We start from the raw sequence: 17980 nt of genomic DNA, 5'->3' as shown, positions 1-17980 counted from the left end.
TAATTGATTTTTTTAACCATGGGGGAGTTGGGGGAGCTGGAAAAGGGGGGGGGGAAGAGGCTGAAATTGTGAGTTTCTCCTGTCCATCTCTTTCCAGCTGGTGGGAAGAAGAAGGGAGGAAAAAACACGAATGCCTTCCCAGATTTGGCTCTCAGCCTTTGCAAGAGCTAAAACAATAGTTTTTTTCTGAGCAAATATCTCTTCAGCTTGTCTGTATGCAATTTTCCCTTTTTCTTTTCTTTTCTTTTTTACAGGGCCTCTACATATTCCTGGTCTATGCACTCTATAACAGCGAGGTAAGACTGAGGGTAGAAACAGAGCATCTTCTTAAAAAAAAAAACCAATCCTCCTCTTAAGTTTCTAGTCCTTAAGATTTTAAATATAAATGCAGGAAGGTGTGGGTGATAGCTGGGGAAGCCTGATCTATGGGGGGCTGCTGTGTTACTTTTCCAGCTATTATTTAGCTATTTCTAGATAGATAACTATGGGTGGGTGGGTGGGTAGGTAGGTAGGTAGGTAGGTAGGTAGGTAGGTAGGTAGGTAGGTAGAGATAGATAGATAGATGGATGGATGGATGGATGGATGGATAGATAGATAGATAGATAGATAGATAGATAGATAGATAGATAGATAGATAGATAGATAGATAGATAGATGAGAGAGAAGATAGATAGATGGGTGGGTGAATGGATGGATGGATGGATAGATAGATTATATATATATGTGTGTGTGTGTGTATATATATATATATATATATATATGGATAGATAGATGAGAAGATGATAGATAGAAAGATAGGATAGAAAGATAGATAGAAAGATAGATAAATGATAGATAGATGATAGATAGAAATAGATGAGAGAGAAGATAGATAGATGAGAGAGGATATATAGATGAAAAGATGATAGAAAGATATAGAGATAGATAGATAGATATAGATATAGATGATATAGATATAGATATAGATATAGATATAGATATAGATATAGATATAGATATAGATATAGATATAGATATAGATATAGATATAGATATAGATATAGATATAGATATAGATATAGATATAGATATAGATATAGATGAGAGAAGATAGATAGATAGATAGATAGATAGATAGATAGATAGATAGATAGATAGATAGAAATAGATGAGAGAGAAGATAGATAGATGAGAGAGGATATATAGATGAAAAGATGATAGAAAGATATAGAGATAGATAGATATAGAGATAGATAGATATAGATATAGATGATATAGATATAGATATAGATATAGATATAGATGAGAGAAGATAGATAGATAGATAGATAGATAGATAGATAGATAGATAGATAGATAGATAGATAGATAGATGATAGATAGATAGATAGAAATAGATGAGAGAGAAGATAGATAGATGAGAGAGGATATATAGATGAAAAGATGATAGAAAGATATAGAGATAGATAGATATAGATATAGATGATATAGATATAGATATAGATATAGATATAGATATAGATATAGATATAGATATAGATATAGATATAGATATAGATATAGATATAGATATAGATATAGATATAGATATAGATATAGATATAGATATAGATATAGATATAGATGAGAGAAGATAGATAGATAGATAGATAGATAGATAGATAGATAGATAGATAGATAGATAGATAGATAGATAGATGATAGATAGGAGAGAGAGTCCCTCAAGATCAGGAGACACTGCATCTGTTAAACAGAAGTTTGAAAAAATTCTGGCTTTTTCAGTCAGCAAAACAAGCACATAATTGCCAGCTGGGGATTCAGAGAGCACAAACGAATCCATACGATTCCTTTTACGTTCTTCTTCCTTGTCGTTGCACGGAGGAACTTCAGGAGCAGTCACTCCACCGTATGTTGTGGTAGACATATCAACGCAAGTCCAGCTTCCCTGTGGCCATTTCCCCCTTTTCCCCTTGCATATAAAAGAGGGGGGGACCACAGCCAAAGATGGTGGAGGTGTCCTACAATTGTCCCTCTCCCCGCGACCCCAAGAGTCTCAAGAAGGAAGCATTTTTTGAGAAGTGCAACTAAGAGGCCCATCTTCCCCAGCTCCCGGCTCTGTCACTATCGAATTTGGAGGTTTCGCTTTCATTTGCTCCAGAAGGCATCGCAGAAAATTTAGTCTGGTCCGAATTTCACTCGCGCACTGGGCCTTCCTGAGTTCTGCAGAATATCATTGCTGGGCATTTTTGGATGAAAAGGCTGACCGATAATTGTGTTCCTCCTCCAGGTGCGGAATGCCATCCAGAGAATGAGGGAGAAGAAAAAAGCTCTCTCGTTCACGGTAGGTCAACCAGAATGGAGCTGGAATCGACCCTAGAGGTCTTCTAGTCCAGCCCCCCCACTCAAGCAGGAGACCCTATAACATTTCAGGACGGAAGGAAGGGAGAAAGATGGAAGGAACCTTAGAGGTCTTCTAGTCCAGCCCCTCCTGCTCAAGCAGGAGACTCTATACCATTTTAGGCAGGTGGCTGTCCAGTCTCTTCTTAAAAACCTCCGGTGATGGAGCACCACTTCAGACAAATGGTTCTCTAACATCTTTTTAAAAACTTCCAGTGTTGGAGCATTTACAACTTCTGGAGGAAAGTTGTTCCACTGATTCATTGTTCTCACTGTCAGGAAATTCCTCCTTAGTTCTAAGTTGCTTCTCTCCTTGATGAGTTTTCACCCATCGCTTCTTGTCCTGCCCTCAGATGCTTTGGAGAACAGCTTGACTCCCTCTTCTTTGGGGCAGCCCCTGAGATATTGGAACTCTGCTATCATGTCTCCCCTAGTCCTTCTTTTCATTTAACTAGATCTACCCAGTTCTAGCAACTGTTCTTTATATGTTTTACCCTCCAGTTGCATAGAATAGAATAGAATAGAATAGAATAGAATAGAAAATAACAGAGTTGGAAGGGACCTTGAAGGTCTTCTAGTCCAACCCCCTGGTTAGGCAGGAAACCCTACACCACTTCAGACAAATGGTTATCCAACGTCTTCTTAAAAACTTACAGTGTTGGACCATTTGCAGTTTCTGGAGGCAAGTCGTTCCACTGATTAATTGTTCTATGAAAAAAATTCACCTTAGTTCCAATATCTCAGGGGCTGCCCCAAAGAAGAGGGAGTCAAGCTATTCTCCAAAGCATCTGAGGGCAGAACAAGAAGCAATGGGTGGAAACTAATCAAGGAGAGAAGCAACCTAGAACTGAGGAGAAATTTCCTGACAGTTACAACAATTGATCAGTGGGACAACTTGCCTCCAGAAGTTGTGAATGCTCCAACACTGGAAGTTTTAAAGAAGAGATTGGACATTTGTCTGAAAGGGTCTAGGGTTTCCTCCTTGACCAGGGGGTTGGATTAGAAGACCTCCAAGGTCCCTTCCATCTCTGGTGTTCTGTTCTGTTATTCTTTTTGTTAACTAGACATACCCAGTTCCTGCAACCGTTCTTCGTATGTGTTGGCCTCCAGTCCGCTAATCCTCTTTCTTGCTCTTCTCTGCCCTCTTTCTAGAGTCTCCACATCTTCTTTACATCGTGGCGACCAAAACTGGATGCCGTACTCCAAGGGTGGCCTTACCATTTTCTCTTCTCCTCTTCTCGTTCCAGAACTGCTCCCACCCTGTCAATTACCTGTCAAGCCCCAGGAACACCTCCTGGGAGATGGCCAGGTTCAACCCAACCACCCCAGAAAACACCACCTGTTCCAGCGAGAAGGAGGCCGCGCACAAGAGCAAAGGTAGGGAAGCGGCTCGGCCTTCGAGCCAGCTAGGGAGACAGACGCGGCATTCAGAGGTTGCCGTGTTGCACCCAGGCTGATTCCCCTTTCCCAACACAGGGAACTTCAGCGCCAAAATCCCACGGAGTGTTTCCTCCATTATGTCGCCCGAGAAACCGGTAAGTCCCCCCCTCGCCTCCTCTCTGAAGAGGCCGTGAATCCAAGTTCTCCAACTGGGTTTCATTGAAGGAGGGACGCATCAGGGTTGGGGTTCACGTCGGAAGGCTGGGGTGGTGTGGCCAGCTCGACATCACTCGTGTTGGGTGGAGGGCACCTGTGGTGGCCATGACTTCCCTCAGATTTTCCCTCACTCTCACTCTCATTATATTCCTTCCTTCCCTCCCTCCCTCCGTTCTCTTCATCCTTCCTTCCTTCCTATCCTCCCATCTTCCCTCCCTCCCTCCTTCCTTCCTTTTTCTCTCCATCCTTCTCTGCTTTTCTCCCTCCCTCCTTCTTTCTCTCCATCTTTCCTTCCTTCCCATCCTCCAACCTCCCTTCTTTCCCTGCCTCCCTCTCCCTCTTTCCTTCCTTCTGTCCTTCCCTGCCTCCCTCCCTCCTTCCCTCTCTCCCTCCTTCCTTCCTTTTTCTCTCCATCCTTCTTTGCCTCTCCCTCCCTCCCTCCTTCTTTCTCCCCATCTTTCCTTCCTTCCCATCCTCCAAACTTCCTTCTTTCCCTGCCACCCTCTCCCTCTTTCCTTCCTTCTATCCTTTCCTGTCTCCCTCCTTTCCTCCCCTCTTTCTTTTCTCCCTCCTTCCTTCCTTTTTCTCTCCCTCCTTCCTTCCCTGCCTCCCACCCTTGTTCCTTCCTTCGCTGCATCCTTCCTTCCTTCCCATCCTCCAATCTTCCATCCTTCCATGCCTCCCTCCCTTGTTCCTTCCTTCTCTCCATCCTTCCTTTTTCCTCTCCATCCTTCTCTGCCTCTCTCCCTCCCTCCCTCCTTCTTTCTCTCCCTCCTTCCTTCCTTCTCTCCATCCTTCCTTCCTTTCCTCGCTCCTCCCTTCCCTCCTTCTGTCCTTCTTTCCTTCCTTCTTCTTCTTCCTTCCCTCTTTCCCTTTCCTTCCCTCTTTCCTTTCCTTTCTTCTTCCTTCCGCTCTTTCCTTCTTTCTTCTGTGCCTTTCCACTTTCCCTTTCTCCTGTCCTGTCCCTTCTTGCAGGCTCAAATGCAAAACGGAGCAACATTTCCCCTTTGCTTTGGCTTTGAGGTTGTTTTGATAGCCCTCTGCCAGCGAAAACAAAGCTTGGGGATGGTGCATCCTCCAGGCCCCATTTTTGCTGGCACAGGCAGCAAGGGACGATCCTTAGCTATTTCCAAGGCAGCTCCGAGGGACGGATTTAAGCACATCCACACACACACACAAACACACACCAGGGGCCTTGAGTTTGACATGCCTGCCCTCAATGACCAAGCCACTTGGTCAGGGTGAGCATGTACCTGAGGAAATGCAACTCTTGGTGTCTTGTGTCGAGTAAAACACGTTTCATGGACAAAGTGTGGGTGTACATCCTCCTAGCCTCAGCCAAGCACCTCATTCTGCATGGCTTCACAACTTCTCTTCCTCTCGGCCGTCTTTGGACTCCCAAACATCTGGAGGAGACCATCGTGCAGGGAGAAAGACGTGCTAAGGGGAACCGTTTGTGAGGCTAATCTGTTGTCTCCAGGAAGGCCGCTGGGGGGGCTGGTTTATGGAGGGAGGTCCCTGATGGAGCACATAGGGTGTGTGAATCGGTGACTGCCATCAGCATCTAGGACTAGCAGTCCCCAACTGAGGGGTCCGTGAGAAAATGTTGGTGCCTGCAGAAAAATTATTTGCATTTTTCATATTGCACTAAATCAAGGGGTCCTCAAACTACGGCAATGGACGCTTGTGTTGCTGCAGAGGGTCTCACCCTTCGGGGTCTTTTTGTGGGGGTCGGAGGGGGGCAGAAATTCCGACTTGGGGTCTCCTTCAGCCTCCTGGTGGGGGGCTTTGGGTGAAGGCTGGAGGGAAGAGCTGCTGGTGGGGAAGAGCCGGAGGGCCTCGTTCCAGTGGGACTGCATCATGGCCGGGAACTGGCTGACCATCTCAGCCCACTGAGCCTCCAGGCGCCGGCACCTGGCCTTGCACTCCCGCAGGTCTTCCCTTTGCTTGGGAAGCCCATGCTCCTAGTCCTCAGTGAGGTGCTTCTGCTGAGCCGCCTTCTCGGTCAGATCAAATTTGAACTAAGCTGTTTTGCCAACTCTTTCTCCTGGTGGCTGCTTAGCTCCAGCAATGGCTTCCTCTTGGGGCCCCAAGGAGCCCGGGCGGGCAGGCAAGGAGGGGCTGGGAGGGGAGGGGCGAGTAGAGGCCGGCGAGGCCGTGACATCAAGTTGGCCACACCCACCTAGTCACACAACTGCCTAGCCACGCCCACCCAGTCGGTCGTTAGGCAGATCTTATTAGTGGTCTGCGGGATTTCAAATTATGAATTTAGTGGTCCCTGATGTCCGAAAGGATGGGGACCCCCTGCTCCATCGGATACCTTCTGAAGTTCTCACTGAATCTCCCCAGTCCTTCTACATCACTCTGGTGTGGAAGGACCCCACCTTAATCCTGCAGGTTGTCAGCCCTGGGCCTGAAGCCGCAGGGTAGGCAGGGTAGCCCACCCAAACTGCAACAAACACGAGCTGCCCCCCCCAAAAAAATCCAGGGAAGAGCCTGGGACTCTCCATCCCCAACTGCCCAATTGCATTCCTGCCAGGCTATTGGGAAAAAAAGGGGATTATGCCCCCTTTGGCTACTTGACATCCAAGGGCAGCCGATGCCTCTCCCGTCAAATAAACAGCTCTCCCTCCCCTTCCCCCACTCTTTCCTCCCTCCCCCCCCCCCCCGTTTAATCAGCGGAGGGATCCTGCCAAGCAACCTCGCTTGGCGTCTCCTTCGGAGGGGTCTTGATTGGCTCGGGAGTGGGCGAAGAAAAGCAGGGTGCCAGTCACCTCCCCAGGTGTTAGATCCGAGCGACCCGTCTCTCATTGCCAAGTTACTGGGCATCCAGTCTTAAGCACAGGTTAAAGCAATTAAACCAGCCAGGGCGGTGAGCGCTTAAGCTTCCGCTGCTGGTTTTGAAATGCCAAGGCCAGCGTTGGTACTTAGGAAGCGTGGCGCCTGGTTTCCCCATCTCCTTCCCGAGTTGGAGAGCCCGGAAAGGGTCGAAGGAGTCCTCGAGATAAGGCTAATTCTGCCCCCCCTCTTTGTTAGTTAGTTTGTTTGTTTTGCGATGCGTCTCCAGAAAAAAGGGGGTGGGTTTGTTAGTTTTAAGGGGTAATAGGGACGCAACGGCTCAGGGGCTAAGACACTGAGCATGTCGATCAGAAAGTTCGGCCGTTTGGTGGTTCGAATCCCTAGCACCGCGTAACGGAGTGAGCTCCCATGTATCGTCCCAGCTTCTGCCAACCTAGCAGTTCGAAAGCAGGTAAAAAAATGTAAGTAGAAAAATAGGAACCACCTTTGGTGGGAAGGGAACAGCGTTCCGTGCGCCTTCGGCGTTGAGCCATGCTGGCCACATGACCACGGAGACATCTTCGAACAGCGCTGGCTCTTCAGCTTTGAAACGGAGATGAGCAGCGCCCCCTGGAGTCAGGAACAACTGGCACAGATGTGCGAGGGGAAGCTTTACCTTAGCCTCCCATTTCTTGCACACAACCCAGGGCGGGAGGAACTAAATGATCCCCTCGGAGTCGACAATAGGCAGTGTGATAGTGGGCGGCAGGACGGGGAGAGGAAATTTGCAAGAGACCGACTTCCTGATCACAAGGTCTAGAAACTTAGCTTTGTTTTTTGTCTTTTTTTTTTTTTTTTAAAAGGAGCAGGTTCTTTCAGCCTGGTTGCACTGCTGAGTGGTGCGTGGGTGTGTATTTATGCGTGTTGATGAATATTGATGGACAGTATATCTAGGCAGGGATTTATGAGTCAACGAGGACTTAAAGGTACATTCTGCACTCACGCACTCACTGGGCCGAAAGAATATTTTATCCATAATAAAACTCATAAACAGGGTTTTACCCCCAGGCTGTTGATTTGAGGGAGCTGAACCCACATTTGAGGGGCTGCCCCAGAGAGGAGGGGGGGCAAGCTATTTTCCAAGGCATCCGAAGGCCAGACAAGGAATCATGGATGGAAACTGACCAAGGAGAGATTCAACCTGGAAATAAGGAAGAATTTCCTGACAGGGAGAACAATCCATGCATGGAAGAGAAATTACCTTCAGAAGTTGTGGGAGCTCCATCAATGGACGCTTTCAAGAAGAGACTAGATTGCCCTCTGTCAGAAATAGTGTAGGGTCTCCTGCTTGTTGCACTAGATGACCTACAAGGTCCCTTCCAACTCTGTTAATTTATATATTAAGACTCTAGAAAGAGTGCAGAGAAGAACCAGGATGATGAGGGAACCGGAGACTAAAACATCTGAAGAACGGTTGCAGGAACTGGGCATGGCTAGTCTTGTGAAGAGAAGGACCAGGGGAGACAGGATAGCAATATCCAATATTTGAGGGGCTGCCCCAGAGAGGAGGGGGTCGAACTATTGTCCAAAGCACCCGAAAGCCAGAGAAGGAATAATGGATGGAAACTGACCAAGGAGAGATTTGACATGGAAATAAGGAGGAATTTTCTGACAGGGAGAGCAATCAACCCATGGAACTGAAGTTGTGGGTGTAGGGTCTTCTACTTGGGTGGGGGGTTGGACTAGATGATCTACAAGGCCCCTTCCAGCTCTGTTAATTTGTAAAGGACATTGAGACTCTAGAAAGAGGGCAGAGAAGAGCAACCAGGATGATGACCAGACTGGAGACTAAACCATATGAAGAAGGGTTGCAGGAACTGGGCATGGCTAGTCTAGGGAAGAGAAGGGCCAGGGGAGACAGAGATAGCAGCCTTCCAATATTTGAGGGGCTGCCACAGAGAGGAAGGAGTGAAGCTATTCTCCAAGCCACCTGAAGGCCAGAGAAGGAATAATGGATGGAAACAGACCAAGGAGAGATTCAACCTGGAAATAAGGAGGGATTTCCTGACAGGGAGAACAATCCATGCATGGAAGAGAAGTTGCCTTCAGAGGTTGTGGGATCTTCATCCCTGGAGGCTTTTGAAAAGAGACTGGACTGCCCTCTGTCTGAAGTAGTGTAGGGTCTCCTGCTTGGGCAGGGGGTTGGACTAGATGACCTACAAAGGTCCCTTCCAACTCTCTTGATCTGTATTTGATCCACTGTGGATTTGCTGAACAACGCATTGAGTTTGAATTCAAGGCTCGTGTTTGTGCAACTCATGATTTTAGAATACTTTTTTTTTTTTAAAGACTGGGCCACAGCCCCTTGTTCAGAGGGGGTTGGATTAGATGACCTCGGGGGTGTCCCTCTTGCCCTCTGAGTCTCTGAAAATGGAGTCGCTTGCTTTTTTGCAGACATACAGACTACAACTCCCATCATGCTTTAGGGCTCCAGCCAACAAGGAGGCTGCACCCCTGCGAGGCGGGATGGAGTTACAATAGTTTGTACAGGGGGAGGAGGCATCGTAAAAGCACAAAATACGTCTCTTTTTTTAAAAATGCAATTGAATCTCCAGTTCTGAAGGGGGACGGAGGTTGGGAAAAAAGCCAGTGATGCACAGAAGAACTTAGAAAGAAATTGAGTTTCAATTTGATCCACGATCTCTGAGCATTGTCAGAATAGAAAGCCGAAAGGGAGAGCCTCCATTTGGGGACAAAAAGAAACGCATATTTTTAACAATCAGGGGGTTTTTTGGGTCATCCAAGGTGGGATATTAAGCACTGCTAGGTTATGTAATTGACGCTCACCTTTGCAAATTGAATAGATCAGCAGTCCCTAACTGGGGGTCCGCAAGAAAATTTTGGTGGCCTGCAGAAAAATTGATTTGCATTTTTTATATTGCATTAAATCTGGGGTCCTCAAACTACGGCCCCTGGTGGGAATACGTGCAATGGATGCTTGTGTTGCTGCAGAGAGTCTCCCCCTTCAGGGTCTTTTTGTGAGGGTCGGAGGGGGGCAGAAATTCCGACTTGGGGTTTGCTTCAGCCTCCTGGTGGGGGGCTTTGGGCGAAGGCTGGAGGGAAGAGCCGCTGGTGGGGAAGAGCCGGAGGGCCTCATTCCAGTGGGACGGCATCATGGCCTGGAACTGGCTGACCATCTCAGCCTGCTGAGCCTCCAGGCGCCAGCACCTGGCCTTGCACTCCCACAGGTCTTCCCTCTGCTTGGGAAGCCCATGCTCCTAGTCCTCAGTGAGGTGCTTCTGCTGAGCCTCCCTCTCAGTCAGATCCAATTTGAGCTGTTTTGCCAACTCTTTCTCCTGGGGGCTGCTTAGCTCCAGCAACCGCTTCCCGTTGGGGCCCTAAGGAGCCCAGGCGGGGAGGGGAGGAGCGGCTGGGAGAGGAGGGACGAGTAGAGGCTGGCGAGATGCCCCTTGACGTGAGTGACATCGAGTTGGCCACACCCACCCAGTCACATGACCACCTAGCCACGCCCACCCAGCCACTCAGTAGGCATATCCTATTAGTGGTCTTCCGGGATTGAAAATTATGAATTTAATGTTCCCTGAGGTCCCAAAGGTTGGTGACCCCTGGAATGGGGGATGGATGAAAGTTTGATTGATCTCTCTCTGATTCTCATTTTTTTTCCAGGCTGTACAACTGACTGCCTTCAAATCATCAGGTAAAGGCTTCCCCTGTTACGTTCAGCCTTGCTGGATTTGTCACTGGGTTAGGGCTGGAAGAAAGCATCCGTCTTTTTAACTCGAGAAATCATGCCTCGAATTGCACTTCGCTTAGGAGCCGCGTCACACTCCAGTATTCGTTCTCTGCAGAGTATTTGTTGATAAAGTTGCAAAATAATAATAACAACATACATACATACATACATACATACATACATACATACATACATACATACATACATACATACATTTTAAGGAGATACTTGGTGGATACCTGGAATGCTGGCAGTTATCAACCATGAGAGCCAGTCAGTGATATTTGTGATACATTTTTAAATGTTCAGTTGACTTGAGTTTCATGTTTAATGAATAAAAGACATAAGAAATAAGAAATAAGAAATAAGAAGAAGAGGAAGAGGAGGAAGAACCGAGACTGAGCATCTGGCTGACTGTGAATAATAATAACAACAACAACAACAACAACAACAATAAGAATATGTGATAAAATCAAGAATGGAGAGTTGGCAGAACAAAGCACTGCATGGCCAATTTCTGGAAAAAAATAAAAGATAAAGTGGACAGGGAACAAACTTGGTTATGGTTAATAACAGGTACATTAAAGAAAGAAACAGAGTCACTAATCCTGGCTGCACAAGAACAAGCTATCCGCACAAATGCCATTAAGGCCAAAATCGAAAAATCCTCTGATGATGCCAAATGCAGACTTTGCAAAGAAGCTGATGAAACTGTTGATCACATACTCAGCTGCTGTAAAAAAATTGCGCAGACTGATTATAAATTGCAGCACAATTCAGTAGCACAAATGATCCATTGGAATTTGTGCAAAAATTATAATATTAAAACAGCAGCAAACTGGTGGGAACATCAGCCTGAAAAAGTCACCAAAAATCAGATGGTCAAGATCTTGTGGGATTTCTGTATACAAACAGACATAATACTGGCGCATAATACACCAGACATCACACTGGTTGAGAAAAATAAGGTTACAATCATAGACATTGCAATACCAGGTGATAGCAGGGGCGCTGAGAAGGAACATGAAAAAATCTCGAAATACCAGGACTTAAAAATCGAAATTCAATGATTATGGCACAAACCAGCAGTGGTAATTCCAGTGGTAATCGGCACACTGGGTGCTATTCCAAAAGCACTGGAATTACATTTAAAACAGTTAAAAATTGACAAAATCACCATCGGTCAAATGCAAAAAGCCGCACTGTTTGGATCCACACGCATATTGCGAAAATACGTTATGACGTCCTAGGCCCCTGGGTGGGGCCCGACTAGTAATCAATGCCAAATCTGTTGAAACAGCTGGCCACTGTGATACAATTCTGTTGTTGTGATAATAATAGATAATAGATGATAATAGATAATAGATAATAGTAATTGATAATAGATGATAATAAATGATGATGATGATAATAATAATAATAATAATAATAATATGAAATTTATGCTGGCTGAACCGTCGCCTGGATTAACAAGGGTTCCGCTGGATGCTGTGGCTCCTGGGCATTCTGCGCAAAATGAGCTACAGGGCTCAGCTCCCTCTGCTAGGCAACCAGGGCATGGAGCTGACAAGCTACTGGAAGAAAAAGCAAAAAAGCGAAAAATCTGGACTAGGGACGAAAAGATCTCTATTATCAAAGCTTACTATCAGTCTGAGCCAGCAAAACGTGGATCTCAAAAACGAATGAATCAGATTTGGAAGGTGAACCACAAAGGTGAAGTTGAAATTAAATGAGGCATTTTCCAGGGCAATTCCCTTTCGCCCCTACTTTTTATACTCTCAATGCTACCACTGACAATCATTTTGAAGAAGATGAACTGTGGATACGAACTTGCAAAGAAAGGACTGAAAATTTCGTACTTGGTGTACATGGATGATTTGAAGCTGTTTGGTAAAACAAAAGCTGAACTGAATTTATTAATTGAAAGCACAAAAGAATTTAGCCAAGACATTGGTATGCAGTTTGGAATTGACAAATGTCCAACAATGGCAACCAAAGCAGGCAGGGTCATAGAAGATGATGGAATAGAACTTGAGAATGAAAAAATGATAAAGGCAGTAAAACCAGAAGAAGGCTACGAGTACTTGGGGATTTTAGAGGCCTCTGACTTAATGCATAATAAAGTCAAGGAATTAACTTCAGCCAAGTACATTCGACGAATTCGCAAGATATTAAAGTCCAAATTGAATGGAGCAAACATCATAAAAGCCATAAATACCTGGGCTATACCTGTGATTCGATACTCTGCAGGAATAATTGACTGGACCCAGATGGGGTTGGACAATTTGGACAGAAAAAGAAGGAAGCTTATGACAATGAATCATGCTTTGCACCCTAAAAGTGATGTTGACCGATTATATCTACTAAGAGCAGAGGGTGGTTGAGGACTCCTACAAGTAAAACAAACTGTGGAAGAAGAAAAACACAGCTTGAATGATTACATCCAGAAAAGTGAAGAACCAATGATTAAGGAAGTAAATAGAGGAGGCCTTTTAAAGACAACTAAGTCAAAAGCTGAATATAAGAAAGAAGTAATTGAGAAGCGAGCTGAAAATTGGAAAAACAAAGCTATGCATAGCCAATACTTGAAAAGTATTGAAGGCAAAGCTGACCAAAAGCTAACTTGGAACTGGTTAAGATCAGGAGCACTGAAAAAAGAAACAGAAGGCTTTATTTTGGCAGCTCAAGAACAAGCCTTAGCCACAAACTGCATGAAGGCAAAAATTCAACATGTTACCACCAACAGCAAATGTTGCCTCTGTAATGAGAAAGACAAGACAGTCAACCACTTAATCAGTGGGTGCAGCAAAATTTCACAAACTGACTACCTACAACGCCATTGCTAAGAACATTCACTGGAAATTGTGCCAAAAGTTTGGATTTGAGTACAGCAAAAACCACTGGGACCATCAAGTTGAGAAGGTTTTAGAGAATGAGAAAGTCAAGATTTTGTGAGACTTCAGAATCCAGACTGACAGGCACTTGGCCCACAACACACCTGACATAACAATAGTTGAAAAGAAAAAAGTATGGTTCATTGACATTGCAATACCTGGAGATGCACGAATTGAAGATAAGCAGCAAGAAAAAATCACAAAGTACCGGGACTTGCAAATTGAAGTTGAGCGACTGTGGAAATAGAAATAGTGTGTTGTCCTGATTGTAATTGGAGCCCTTGGAGCAATACCCAAAGGGCTACCTCGCTATTTGGAAATTCTAAATTTATCAGACTTAAAAATTCTAATTCTACAAAAAACCACCCTACTTGGAACAGCTTATATCCTCTGACGTTACCTTAACAGTTCCTAGGTCCTTGGTTAGGACTCGAGCTGTTGAGCCACCAACCAGCCCCAAAGGCTGTGAATCTCACCAAAGATTAACAGCATAATAATAATGATACTGTTATGGTAATGTCAGATTGTTATTATTATTATTACGGAGTAACTTAGCTGGACACGTGATCATAGCAGTTTGATCTTTATTTTCTGTTCTCCACATGCGCAGAACAAACTTCCTTGAAAAAATGTCATTCCCCCCCCCTTTTTTTTTAATGCCATGCACAGAACTTTTAAAGTGCAAATGGGTACTCGCGGGCAAAATTTTTCGGGCACTGAACCGGTCATCACGCCAGCAGGAACCCACCCCTGGTCCTCAAGGAACTTTTTTGGGGGTGCCATCATAACTTGGAATGATTACTAAGTCGAAGGTTCCCTGTGTATTCCCGAGAAAGTTGCGGTGATCATTTCAAGCCCCCCCCCCCCCAAAATAGATATCAAACTTTGGCAAAGACGGGGGAAAAAGGAAACCCAGGAGCCTCCCGATCCGGCCAGTCACCACCGCTGCGGGAATCACTGTCCAATTTCCATTCTTCGCGAGAGTGCTTTGAGACAGGACCTCGGCGGTAGAGAACAATGTTGTTATTAAACCCAGCGCAAAGTGCTGATGGAAAGAGGAGGGGGAATGGGCTGTAATCTTCCTTCGCGGCCCCCTCCTCATCTGGACCCCATTCACTTGACAAGAGGCCACATGTTTTCTCTCCCCCCCCACACACCCCAAACATTACCCCCCCCCTCCTCCAAAATGGGTTCCTGCCTGCCTTGATGGAAGCATGATCTGGTGATATTCATTACGCTCCATTATGTGGGGAGGGGATTGCCCTGGGAAAGAGGGGGTGAGCCGTGCAGGGGTGTGTTCATTTGTGGTGCATGTGTGTGTGTGTGTGTTTGTATGTGTGTGATGGGGGGAAAGAAAGAATATTGTCATATATTTACCCACACAATGAAGTGTATCTTTTGTTCCCCTCCTGGCGAAGCAGACGATCGCCATGGCCTTTGCCTCCTCAAGTGTCACTCCATTGTCTCCCCGTGATAATTTCATTATGGATTGTGAATACAACTTGCATGTTGCTAAGCCGTGCATAGCAACATGTGCTCCTTGTGCCTCCAGCTGGGCACCGACAGGATCCAGGAGGTGGCTGCAGGGGGGGGGGGGGAATGGAGAACCATATCGGCAAGCAGGAGGCTGCCGGCGAGATAGGATTCCCCACCCAACCCTAAGCCTTGCCGGTTGGGGTCCCAGCCTTGGAAAAACAGGGGTACCGTTGACTTAAGACTGGCATTAACATCCGAGCCATTGCTCCCCTCCCCAAGCAAAGGGTTCGAAAACGAAGCGCATTCCTTCGGCTGGAGACGGGGGGGGGGGCAGTAGAAGAGGCGAGACCCTTTTCCCTCCGTTGTGAAAACAAGGGGGTAACTGTGAGGCTGGGGTCTTGCAGCTATGGGGAGACCACACCTAGAGTCCTGCATCCAGTTTTGATCACCACACTATAAAAAAAAAGATATGAAAGAGCAACCAGGGGACTGGAGACTAAACCATATGAAGAAGGGTTGCAGGAACTGGGCCTGGCTAGTCTTGAGAAGAGAAGGACCAGGGGAGACAGGATAGTGTCTTCCAATATTTGAGGGGCTGCCCCAGAGAGGAGGGGGGCAAGCTGTTTTCCAAAGCACCTGAAGGCCAGACAAGGAATAATGGATAGAAAGTGACCAAGGAGAGATTCAACATGGAAATAAGGAGGAATTTCTTCACAGGGAGAACAATCCATGCATGGAAGAGAAATTGCCTTCAGAAGTTGTGGGAGCTCCATCAATGGACGCTTTCAAGAAGAGACTGGACTGCCCTCTGTCAGAAATAGTGTAGGGTCTCCTGCTTGTTTCATTAGATGACCTACAAGGTCCCTTCCAACTCTGTTAATTTGTAAAGGATATTGAGACTCTAGAAAGATTGCAGAGAAGAGGAACCAGGATGATGAGGGGACTGGAGGCTCAAACATACGATGAATTGTTGCAGGAACTGGGCATGGCTGGTCTAGGGAAGAGAAGGGCCAGGGGAGATAGGATAGCAGTCTTCCAATATTTGAGGGGCTGCCCCAGAGAGGAGGGTGTCAAGCTATTGTCCAAAGCACCCGAAGGCCAGGCAAGGAATAATAATGGATGGAAACTGACCAAGGAGAGATTCAATCTAGAAATCAGGAGAAATTTTCTGACAGGGAGAGCAATCCACTCATGGAACAGAAGTTGCCTTTGGAAGTTAGATACAGAATAACAGAGCTGGAAGGGACCTTGTACGGTCATCTAGTCGAACCCTCCACCCAAACAGAAGACCCTCCACCATTTGTGACAGATGGCAATCCAGTCTCTTCTTGAATGTGGGAGCTTCATCACTCGTGGCTTTCAGGAAGAGACTGGTCTGCTGTTTCTCGAAAATGGTGTAGGGTCCCCCGCTTGGGAGGGTGGGGGCTGGAGTAGATGACCTCCAAGGTCCCTTCCAACCCTGTTAATCTAATCTATGTGGCTGGAGGGGTTACCCCTCTGGGGGTGGGAGACATTGACTTCTCCAGTTTTAGGGAGCTATTTTAACCCATCAATCCCAGATTAGCTTCCATCCTTCGGTCTAGATGGAAGGATTCCATCCTTCCATCTATTTAGAAAAAAATAGATGAAGGCGAAAAGTAACGAGACCATGATGGACATTTTCTCCTCTTACAGGCTTATGAGAAGAGCCGTTCCTGGCTACGTGTCTCCAACCGGTGACTGCTGAGGGACAAAAACCCAGAAGATGGAGAAGGGAAGGTCCCCATTCCTCTTCTTCCTTCTCCAGCTCCTTCCAGCCCTGGCTCTGAAGTTATGATTTGCTAACCATGATGCTTTCTCACCTCATTTCCCTTCCTCCCCTTGCTGTGGATTGTGGCTTATTTGTGGCTCTCCTTGGTAGGAGAGCTTCTTATCCTCCTCCCATTCTTGGCTTCCAAGCTTGGAGTGGTGGCCAGAAGCTAAGGAGAACAAAGAGAAGACCAGGCAACATAACCTCCATCCTAATGGTGAACTTCTGGTGACCACATCTACTGTAGTGTCTTATCCAAATGAACCACAGCAACAGTGAAGGCCATGTAGTCACCCCAAAGGATAGTGTTGGGTAGACGATTAGTCTAGTGGCCCCTTTTAAGACTTGTGGACCTCAACTCCCAGAATTCCTCCACCAGCTGCTGGCTGAGGAATTCTGGGAGTGGAGGTCCACAAGTCTTAAAGGGACCAAGGTTGGAGACCCCTGCTCTAGTGGGTGGCCTACTTCATGACTGCCTCCTTTCCTCCATAACATCATCTGAGGTGATTGGTCTTTAGTTCATCCTCCATTAGACCCGAGAAGAGCATTCTCATCTCTGGAAAGCCAACTCCTTTCGATCTCCCCATTTTTCATCCCTGACCCCAAACTTCCTCTCTTTTTTTTTCACGTCAACCATCTCTGCAAGGGCTTTCCCTCACCATCGCCACCAAGAAAGCCTCCCGAGATGCCACCATCCTCCTGTTTTCAAAACAGGAAGCAGCCAGGGAGCATCAAGCTGGGGAAGATAAGGTTAAAGAGAACTCGAGAGCACTTCAGCTTCAGAAAACAGCCCTGGGTGGCTGGTGGAAAATTTATTTTCTTTTATTATTTTTTTGGACTGCCTCATTTAAGGCATGAAGCCAATGGAACATTTCCGGAGCGCTATTTTTAAGATGATGATGATGATGATGATGATGATGATGATGATGATTAGGAAGGCCTTCTGAGGGCCACTGGAGTTTTCCACCCTTCCAGTTTTCATCAGGACAGCGCAATATCTCAAGCGCTTGCTGTCTCTCGACATGTTGTTAAGAAAGCTTAACATTCTCATTTTTACCCCATCTTATTCTGGAAGCTAATCCATGGCTCGTGTGTGTGTGTGTGTGTGTGTGTGTGTGTGTGTGTGTGTGTGTGTGTGTGTGTCCTGCCTGCAAAATTCACTCCAGTGTTTTTGGAACCACAATCTCCTTCAAATGCAAGCTGTTTTCCAAAGCACCCGAAGACCACACAAGGAATAATGGATAAATAAACTGACCAAGGAGAAATTCAACCTAGAAATAAGGAGGGATTTCCTGACAGGGAGAACAATCAACCCAT

General features: G+C 46.1%; 1 protein-coding gene across 1 annotated transcript in view; it reads left to right on the top strand.

Annotated features, from left to right (window-relative positions):
* Positions 1 to 16942, top strand: part of ADGRD2 (adhesion G protein-coupled receptor D2) — a 44769-nt gene extending 27827 nt beyond the window's left edge. Inside the window, exons 16-20 of the mRNA XM_032233195.1 lie at positions 255 to 296; positions 2267 to 2320; positions 3624 to 3753; positions 3853 to 3911; positions 16775 to 16942. Coding sequence (XP_032089086.1) covers positions 255 to 296; positions 2267 to 2320; positions 3624 to 3753; positions 3853 to 3911; positions 16775 to 16942 — 453 coding nt within the window. The remainder of the gene's footprint in view (positions 1 to 254; positions 297 to 2266; positions 2321 to 3623; positions 3754 to 3852; positions 3912 to 16774) is intronic.
* Positions 16943 to 17980: the final 1038 nt, after the last annotated feature.

The sequence above is a fragment of the Thamnophis elegans genome, chromosome 16 (assembly GCF_009769535.1).
Source record: "Thamnophis elegans isolate rThaEle1 chromosome 16, rThaEle1.pri, whole genome shotgun sequence".
In the NCBI taxonomy this organism is placed as follows: domain Eukaryota; kingdom Metazoa; phylum Chordata; class Lepidosauria; order Squamata; family Colubridae; genus Thamnophis; species Thamnophis elegans.
Note: the sequence above shows the minus strand (reverse complement) of the source record. Positions and strands in the feature narration are given on the sequence as shown.